Source organism: Bactrocera latifrons, unplaced genomic scaffold (assembly GCF_001853355.1).
Source record: "Bactrocera latifrons isolate USDA-ARS-PBARC rearing strain unplaced genomic scaffold, ASM185335v1 scaffold_20, whole genome shotgun sequence".
NCBI lineage: Eukaryota > Metazoa > Arthropoda > Insecta > Diptera > Tephritidae > Bactrocera > Bactrocera latifrons.
The window spans coordinates 743,148-753,822 of NW_017535519.1; the positions used below are offsets into that span (position 1 = coordinate 743,148).

General features: G+C 34.4%; 1 protein-coding gene across 1 annotated transcript in view; it reads left to right on the plus strand.

The window, feature by feature from the left end:
* LOC108968048 overlaps positions 1-3,931 on the plus strand; it is a 30,216-nt gene extending 26,285 nt beyond the window's left edge. The window contains exon 8 of the mRNA XM_018931809.1: positions 2,909-3,931. Within this exon, the coding sequence (XP_018787354.1) occupies positions 2,909-3,832 (924 nt within the window). The 3' untranslated portion in view covers positions 3,833-3,931. The remainder of the gene's footprint in view (positions 1-2,908) is intronic.
* Positions 3,932-10,675: the final 6,744 nt, after the last annotated feature.

Below are 10,675 nucleotides of genomic sequence, written 5' to 3' on the forward strand. Positions count from 1 at the left end.
GCAAAATTTGTGGAAAACGTTTTGCCCAATCTGCTGGTCTTTGTGGGCATATGAAATCACATGGAAATGTAAATTAGAATTAAAGTATATTCACAGCTTAAAATAAGTAAAAAATTAAATAAAAATTTAACTCTTTAATTAGAAGCGTTAATCAGGTTGTTTAATTACTGGTCGAATGTTATAACTTAACCAAATATTGCATTTATTGAAGGTAATTTCTCATAATCATTATATTTAGCTGATGTCTAAAAAATAAATATAATTTATTATCTTTTGCGAAGCATAACCATTTCATAAATATTTGTATTTTTATTTATTGTCTGTTCATGGAAATTTGTTCCATATTAAGAAAACATTTACACTGGTTCCAGAATTAATAAGGTCGGACTCCTTTGTATTGTGTATAGTAGTTTTCTTTTCGTTTTGTAGAGGAACGAAATTTATACCTTTTTACAAGTGGCAAAACAAGGGAAAAGGAAAGGAAGTAGTAAACTATTTAATACTTACAGCAAAATTTTAATAACTTTAATTATCTTAAAGTAGTTAGTACCGTTAATTTTTAACACTTAGTGACAACTTTGAGGCATGGATGCCACTAGTCTTACACATAACTCTTTTGGAATGTTATACTAAGTTTCTTGTTTTGTTCCACACAATTCGTTGTGAACCGTGTACTTGTAAGCTCCGTGAAAAAAATGTACATTTACAAAATTACATTTTTTCTGTGATAAGTTGTAAATCTTTCAAAATTTTTCATATATGGATCAAAGTACATATTTTTAGAAAATAAATAATTTACAAATTAAAATGTGCACTCAATACGTCCTTCACTCGGCCATTGGTTTTTAGTAACAAACAATTTTGTTTTAGACGTTAAGCCATCAATAATTTTGGCTATGATTTACAAAGAGCACACCTGCCTCTGGAATGAAAAGGACATTACATATAGATTMACAAATAGGCGCGACGAAGCCATGCGATTTGTATGTGAAAAATGTAGTGATAAAACTGCCTTAAATTTTCCTCAAATTGATTTAGAAAAAAAGTTAAAACCCTGCGGAAATTGTGTTCTTTCATAAAGAATCGAAAACTAGTAGCCAAAAGAAAAAACTTACAATATCAAATAAAATTTCGATTGCTCGATATGTAAAAAAGTAATACATGGTCCAGATGCCTTTAAAGTACATGTTGCCGGACATGATGGCTCCCTACCGTTTAAATGTGACATCTGCGGACATGGTTATCAGCTGTCTTCAAATTTAGCAGTACACTTACGTAGACATGTACATGACTACACCTACGGTTGTGAGATATGCAACAAACGCTGTGCCACGTCCACAGAACTAAAGATTCATATGCGTTCCCACACTGAGGGGAAGCCATTCGTTTGTGATCTTTGTGGGCACAGAACAGGAACACCTTCTCATCTTTTAGTGCATAGACGCCGACATTTGAAACGACGTCTATACAAGTGTGAGCTATGTCTTAAAACGTTCTTCGAGAAACACAAAAATGTTCACAGTACTCAGATAAAATATGCGACATATGCAATAAAGGCTTCAATACAAACAAAAGGCTACGTCAACATCGGCTGATTCATGATCCCGAGAAAAAGTACTCTTGCAAAATTTGTGAAAAACGTTTTGCCCAATCTGCTGGTCTCTGTGGGCATATGAAATCATATGGAAACAAATTAGAAATAAAATATATTCACATCTTTGAATTTGACTGCTTGATAAGAAGGTTATTGAGTATCCAATGAATCAGATAATCCCAAGCTGTTTATTTATTGGTCGAATGTTATACCAAATTAAATAAATAAATTAAATCAAACGTACTTACTTTTGGTAAGATAAAGCATTAGTCGAATAGTTTGGAGTTTTTTCATTTTTCCATCATTGTTATAAGATATTCGCATTTTCATCGGCGGGTTTGTCTAAGCATAACTACAAAAGACACTACAATAAAAGGAAACCTTCTGGTCGTGGGTTTCCAAATTTATATATATTTATAATTTCCGCATTTTATTTGGCGGAAGGTATAACTCTTAACGGTAAAAGTTTTCTCATAATTTTTATAACGATCGTTGCAACTAACAAAATTCACTTATTCGCGTATAAAGCGTATAAACGGGCTTTTTCGGTAATACCAACTGCGCAGTTCGTTTGATGCAACCAATTGGATAAAGCAATCCTGCAATCTTTGCCAAAATTTAAAGTTCGAAAAAGCATCACTATCGTAGCTATTGCACAAAACTTTACACCAAAATCAACTGTGCTTAGCTATGGTAAAATATCTTTATAAGTTATTAATGTTAAATATAATTTTAATATTATGATTGTATTATTTATTTATTTATTTATTTATAAAAACGTGAAACAATAATAAAATTACTTTTCCACCAAAAAAGGAGCACTGGCTGCCAGGACCTTCGGCGAAGATTGTATTATATTTGTGGATTTGTTTTTAATTTTATGGAATACAGCAGAAAGAGATTGAGCAAAATTCTGGAATAATCTGCTTGGTTTTAAAGCTGTTTGCAATTAAGACATTTCCTTTTTATACGATTCATTCAATTTTTGCACTTTTCTAATTTAAATCGATCATTTTTGCTATTTAAACTTAAACTTTTGCAAACTGTGCAGTGTTGTCAATATTTGCTGCATTTCCGAAAAAGCCCAAGGTCTCATATGCATCAAAAATTTACATCTGCTTTGTTAATATCCCAAAAATTGACATAATGATGTGATATATTTATAGCTCTGGATGTGAATAATAAATTACACATATCATAATTAACAAATGTAGACACTCTAATGTTTAGATTGGAGATGCATGTACATACATTAATTTTTTTGTTCTATGGACTATTGGTTTTTAGTAAAAACAAATTTTGTTTCGATTTCAGGCTTCACGAAATTTTGTATTAGACGATGAGCAATTCATAATTTTGGCTGAGATTTACAAAGAAAACACTTGTCTCTGGGATGAAAAGGACATTACATATAGATTCAAAAATAGGCGCGAGGAAGCTATACGATTTGTATGGGAAAATTTTAATAACGAAACTGGTTTAAATATGACGCAAATTGATATAGGGAAACAAATTACGAGATTGCGAAAATTGTGTTCTTTCGAAAAGAACCGAAAACTAATAGCCAAACGAAAAAAATTGAAATATCAACCAAAATTTGCATTTTCTGAACATATTGAGTTTCTTGAAAAGGATGTTGGACCTTTTGAATGCTCAACTTGTAAAAAAGTAATGCGTGGTCCAGATGCCTTTAAAGTACATTTTGCCGCACATGATGGCTCCCTACCGTTTAAATGTGACGTCTGCGGGCATGGGTTTCAGCTGGCGTGTAATTTAGCGGTACATTTACGTAGGCATGTACATGACTACACCTTCAGCTGTGGAGTATGCAACAAACCCTGCGCCACATCCACCGAAGTAAAGATTCATATGCGTTCCCACACCGATGAGAAGCCATTCGTTTGCGATTTATGTGGATACAGAGCACGAACATCTTCTCATCTTTTAACACATACAATGCGACATCAGAAACGACCTCGTCACAAGTGTAAACTATGTCCTAAAACATTCTACGAAACCGGCTCTTTATACGAACACATGAGTATTCACCGGAATATCAAAGATAAAATATGCGAAGTATGCGATAAAGGTTTTACTACTAATAAACAATTACGTCAGCATCAGCTCATACACAACGCCGAGAAAAAGTACTCTTGCAAAATTTGTGAAAAACGTTTTGCCCAATATGCAGGTCTCAGTGGGCACATGAAAACACATGGGAACATAAACTCGAAGTGAAATAAGTTCAAATAAATACATAAGAAAAATTATGTCTTTAATTCGATGAGAGGTTGGGAATCCAATAAATTAAATAATTAATTATGGATCGAATGTAAATCATCGAGTTGAATTCGTACACTTATTATAGTAGTTTATAGTAACCGCTCTCTTTAAGGCTACAAAGATTTGTTTACTGTTGTGAATAGTTCAAATAACAAATGAAATTTCAATTTCTTTTTTTATTGTATTTTTAAAACTTAAGACTTAAATTCAATTATAGTAATTTTTAAAAAACTAAAATAAAGGGTTCTAGCAACGGGTTTTAACGTGAAGAAAATCATTTCTTCACTAATGCGCGGAACACAATGCTAGCGACAGACTGCAGCAGCACGACAGTGAACTGAAAATGRCGTTGTGAAACCTACTTCATGAACGTTTGTGAGAGGGCAGCAACATAACAATGGTCGGCATGTACAGAAAACAACGCAGTTGTCCATTTTGCATGCACACAATTTCGTTSYGGCCATACTAATACCTTGCACTTCAATGAAATTTTAATATTTTGTTCAAAGTGAAAGTGAGTTAAGCAAAAAATAAGTAAATAGGTAAATTTATTTGTTTTAAATTATCAATTGTTACTATAAATGATGTAACAGAGCTCTTTTATGCTTTTATTTGTAAAATAACGTCAGTTTTGTTAGAGCTGTGAGTAATTTTACATTTTACATATTAGTGGCATCACCACTCTACCTCATCTCTCTATCTTCCATGCTACTGTCAACTCTATTGTCGTCCTACTGCCGTTGGCAAATATAGGATAAAATTGAAGTTAGCGAGAACGACAACTGTCGGCCTGCCGTCGTGTAGTCGTGCAGCTGTCAAAATAGGTCCGTCCATAAGAACGTGTGTATTTTAATATTTGACAGATGTCGTTTGCAGTCTGTCGCTAGCATTGTGTTCCGCGCATAAGAAAAAATTATAACACTATTCCGCGTGTGTCAGAAGACATGTTAGCGCAAAGTTGCAATGTAAGTGCTGCTCATTTGTTTGAACATCTGGTATAATTCATTCGATTCACTGGCAAGTATGTAGCGTTTCATAGAATAACTGTCAATTTGCCAAGCATTACTTGCCAATGAATCGAATAAACTATATCAGATGTTCAAACAAACGAGCAGCACTTACATTGCAACTCTGCGTTAACATGTATATATATATACATGAATATATACTATATATATACTTACCCATAGCCATATGTATTTTCGATCGGAAATGGCAACCAACACAGTTCAATTATGAGGAGGAAGATGAGCCAATTCGCGATTCAGAGCAAAATTTGAAAATATTTCCGTTCTCTTCAATTCATAAAAGCTTTGATCAGACCAAAACTTTTGTACTTATATTTACTATTGATCAGTTGCAAAGTTATGCATATACAGCCATTTTTGAACATTGTATGTTCGTATTTTGTCAATAGATATCGTTGCAGTCGAATAGTGCTACCAACCACATTGTGTCATACCACATAGTGTTGGAAAGGTGTGATTTTAAGCTTCATTTAATCAAAAAAAATTTAAATTCGGGGAAGTTGAAAAAAAGTTACACCTGTTCAAAAATGAAGAAATTCGCTATATTTTAAAATTTGTTTATAAAAAAGGGAAGAATGTCACACGAGCCAACAATGAAATTTGTGAAGTTTACGGAGACGATGCTGCATCAGTTAATGTAGCATAACAATCGTTCGCTCGCTTCCGTTCTGGAAATTTCGAAATTTCGTTTTACACTGATATAAACTTTACACTCTTGGAAGAATATGGTTTATTTATTTATTATTATAAATATGAAAAAAAAAAATTAGTTGAAGTTTGATTAGAAATACGAACAGACTTTTCGACTACCCTAAATTAAACGAAGTACAAGTTATTACCAGAAACATTGGTAATTAAACCACACCGCTGGACGTTTTTGAATTATATTTGTTCAAACTGTTATAGCTAACACTTCTTGTGGTCCTAGCTAATAGAAAACGTGGTTTCTCTAATTGAAACTTATCAAAATCTACATGCCCTCTACAATGTGTCCAACAACTGACAAGCTTGGCAACAGTATCAGTTGAAAATGAAACAGTTTTCCAAATTAAAGGCACGAAAATATTTAAATAATTAACGAGTTTTCAACGTACTAAAACGTATTATAATATAATAATATTTTATATTATGGTCCATACAGCTTTCAACCTAACTGAGTTTTGGTTCAAAGTTAGTAATTCGGTTTACTCAAGCTTATACTGTTTTGAGGTATTCCGTTTTTCGACTCGGTGTCAGTAGGGTTGTTGTTGCGTTTTCATTGGGGTGGTTTTTTTACGTGGCGGGTCCCAAACCCAGCGCACAACCCTATGTAGGGAATGTTTCGCCTTCTCACTTTAGCTCACCTTCAAATGGATGTTCTTAGGCTACCCAGAGGATACTTGGTCAAGGACCGGAAGTCGTGAGCTGCTTGAGTCATATGTAAAAGAATCGTTTCTGGCCACTCCCACGTGAATGGCGATCAGAAAACTTTCCTCACTTGCGTGAACTTCTACACATGACTCCATCCTCCATCGTCAGTAGGGTTGACTAGAGTATTTAAAATTTCCAACTACTACCAAGCGGTTATGGTTGAACATTACCGCATTTATCTAGGAAAAATATTTCAATCAGTTATATATATATTAACATTCTCTCACGACGCTATTTGCTTTCGGTACACATACAGGATTTGTCCGGAACGTAATAGGACTGATTTTCTTCCGCCGCGACTGTACAAACATTTTCGCGCGACGTGTTTCTGTGAGTGGTGCAAACCGAATATCTAGCTTTCGTTAGAGAAGATTAAATTCTGTGTGAAACTTGGTAAATCTGCGACAGAGACGTTTGATATGATCAAGTAGGCTTACCCGGATGTTGCTTTGGCAAGAAGTGGTGTGTTTTGGTGGGCCGGGAAGTGGCTGTAGATGTTAATCGTGCTGGGAGCAAATTCCAAAGTGGAAACGATGCTTATTGTCGTTTTTGACATCAAAATGAACCATGAATTTGTTCCTCCCGGACAAACCATCAACGCCAAGTTCTACGTGGAAGTCATATACCTATACATTAATAATTCTAAATCAACTACAAAAATATTAATTATTTCAAGAACTGTCTTTATTTAGAATATCATTTCTGTATTGAAAATATAGAATTAATAACATATTTGTTATATATGCGGCGGTTTTTTTAATTCCTGAAATTATTTTTATTCCTGAATGAATATCTGTATTGAAAATATTTGCATTCTGATTTCAAAAATGGCTCTCATTCATTTTGCTAAGTTCTCACCTGACCTATACACCTGAAAATAATGAAGATTTACTCACTGATGAACAAAAGTGGAATTAATTTGTCAATTGGAGCAGAACAAGGTTGAACACTGACACTTGCGTGCATTCAATCATAGTATCCTATTGCGTTAGCAATTGGTTCATCAGGTATTGCAGCTACTTTGCTAGTTTGCGGACGGACTGCACATTCAGCATTTACGAGTAAGTTGCCATTGAAATACACAAATCCAGATGCAGTGTGCAACATTAAAACGCATTTCGGTATAGCTAAATGAAAAACAAAATTATTATTAGCATTCACTTGAAACTTGCTATAGAAAGATAAAAGATCTAAATAAAAAAGGGTTTTCGTGGATGCTTTACTGCTGAACGGTGATTTTAGACTGACATTTCTGGTCATTCCGCGCGTACATATGTGGATGATATTAGTCATCAAACCGTTATAAAATAAGAAATAAAAAAAATAAATAATACCGCAAGACTTTTTTGACAACCTATTATTATAAAGAAATAGACCGGCATAGTAGCAGCCGTAGCGTCGGTCAAGAGCTGGGCATGAGTCATCAAACCGTTATAAAATAAAAATAAAATTAATAAAAAATACCGCAAGACTTTTTTGACAACCTATTATTATAATATATAAACGCTTGCATGAATCAAACATATTTGTGGCGAAATATCAATGCATTGGGTCCTGATACTAATATACATATGTACATGTTCATTTGCAAAACGATCCATTGGCACTATCATTCTCCGAGCAATTGCTTAACATTGGAAATAGAAAAATACCTTTACATGGAGGTACACATTTCATAAAATTTTTGTAGCCTGATATATTAGAACAGGACTTAATTAAAAATTGGGTCACCTATTATATTGCTGCAACGGCACTAGATTTGTCATAAAAATGTATGGGCAATGTTCTTGAAGCTATAATTTTGAACGGCAAATCGGAAGGTGCAGTTGTTTTCTTGTCAAAATGATCCCTTCAGATAAAATGAAACAAACAATATTGAGTATAAGGATTTATTTTCAAATTAATTGAGATTACTTCAAAATAAGGAATTATGAAATTATTTTATTATTAGTTGTTTTATTCAAACTTTCTTTAATATACTAATAGCTTGAAATACCATGCAGGATAACGTTGGTTATAATTATGAAATAATAACAACTACGACTATTAAATTCAATTTTTACTTTCTCTTCATTTTTGTCTTGCTGAGAAGAACTCAAGTTATTCTAATTCTGAGTCTATTTTAATTATGTTATAGCTGCGGTTTTTAAAGTTGCGCTTTCTCCACAGACTTAATTTATTGTACCTGGGAATATAATATTTATATATATTTAAATATATATTTATAGAAGTCCAACAAGTTGCAATGTATTGTAGTGCCTATCGCTCATAACACTGCTTGAACACCATCGATATTATAGAACAAAACCACTAGATTGGCCAAACTAGTTTTAAGGGTTTTTAAAACTCGGTAAAATATACATACATATAATAAATTTAATTACAAGAACAGATACAGGCAGATGCTATTTGCTAAGAGACTAAGACCTTGCGTGTACAACTCACATGAAGAGCTTGAAAAGAGTGTGACTGTCTTCGAACGCCCTAAATACAGCTTTTCACTGCGCATCCCCTACGCTACATCTCAAGCACAAAACAAAGTCTCCTTGATAGAACAAGCAGCTTGGGTCTTCCAGACGGAAAGTACGGGATCGCTTCTACTGGGCTAAGCTAGCAGAAAGTGAGGACTTTTAGAACGAATATAAAGATCTTCTAAAGCATTACAAGTAGCGGTGAGTAGACGGACAACTGCCAGGACTCATTGAAAGACCTAGTCACTGTGCACTTCCCAGGCTGTAAAGATGCAGTAATTCCTCGTTGCGAGAAAAGTACTGCGGTAAACGTTCCCGAACACATGGCTAAAGGCGATTTTTAGGAGATGCTTGAAGTTCAGCTATGTGCCACACTCATAGAGAGAGGCTAGGGCAGTTTTTATACCGAAGGCAGGCGGGAACAACCCAACCTACTCAAAATAGTTTAGGCCTACAAGCTTAACATCCTGGATCAGGAGCCTTTTGACCGCTAGACGAATAAAAGCAGAATGGAACGACGTTAAATTGACTAGACAAGTCTGTGGAGGTACTCCTCAAAGTGGAGTGATATTTCCGCTTCTATGGACATTAAAGGAGAATAAACGTGAATAAAGAACCTTGAAGGCAAAGCCCCCAGAATAGTTGCATATGCCTTCTTAATAACGGGAAGGTGTATACACACTATTATCAGTACCACTGTCAATACAGTCCAGAACAGGACATCGCAAGCCGGTCTCGGGTTAAACGCGGAGAAAACGGATCTGCTGGTGTTCACAAGAAAGCAAAAAATTCTCTATACAGGTTCCCCTTTATAAATGGGAAACATCTATGTGCAAAACTCTAAACATCTATACTGGCTGCTTGATAATGGACGATGGAGTTAGAGCGAGAATATACTGTCTAGGGTTGGGCATAAGGCAATTTTTAGGTTTCCGGACCACTGTAGTATATTTCCAGCTGAGCCATTTCGAAAGCAAAGGAGCTACACTCTAATGCAGTTGCAGGCAATTCCAGAGTCAACATCTACGTAGATAGCCAAGCAGCAATCAAGGCAGTAACCTCGTATCGCATATCGGCCAGAAGTGTCTTGGAAAGCAGAAGACAGTTTTGAAGGTATTCGTACATAGAGCTCTTGGTTTGCTGCATTTATTTCAATGTTTAAAATATTCAGAACGTTCATATTCATGGTCCTTGCTGCTTCGTCAAGGACCTCAATTTTGGCCTGCGTCACTTTTTGTTTGGCTAAACATAATATATGTATATATAGGGTTACCATATTCCCTGATTTTGACCTTCGACACTGATAATTTAGAAAAATTATATTTCAAATCATAAGAATTAATTCAAAGTTCATGTAAGAATCATTTGAAAATTTTAGTAATTAAAAAATAGAAAGAAATAAGTAAAAAAATTGCATATCCATACATGCTTAGTTTTTGGGTATGTATACTGATTTTGCTCCTGAAACAGGCAGTTTTTTTTAGGACGAACAAATTAATTGGGTTGCGCGAATTACTGAGAACGTGCCTGTGTGCGAACTCTTTATTACCAGAATTTCATGGTTTAACTTAAATATCTTAAACTAGTGGCAAGTGTGTATCAAATTGTAAAAAATTCATAGTAATTGAGTATTGTAATACATTTGTAATAGATGATGTTTTGGTAATATAAAAATTTTGGTTGTCTAAAAAGTCTTGCGGTATTTTTTTTGAATTTTTTTTTTCAATTTTCAATTGTTCATAAAATTTTTTTTTATGACTCATGCCCAGCTCTTGACCGATGCTACGGCTGCTACTATGCCGGTCTCTTTCCACCAATTCAGCGATTTCATCGCAATTTTCGACGACAAGCCTTCCGGAGCGTGGCACATCTTCGACCACCTCTACACC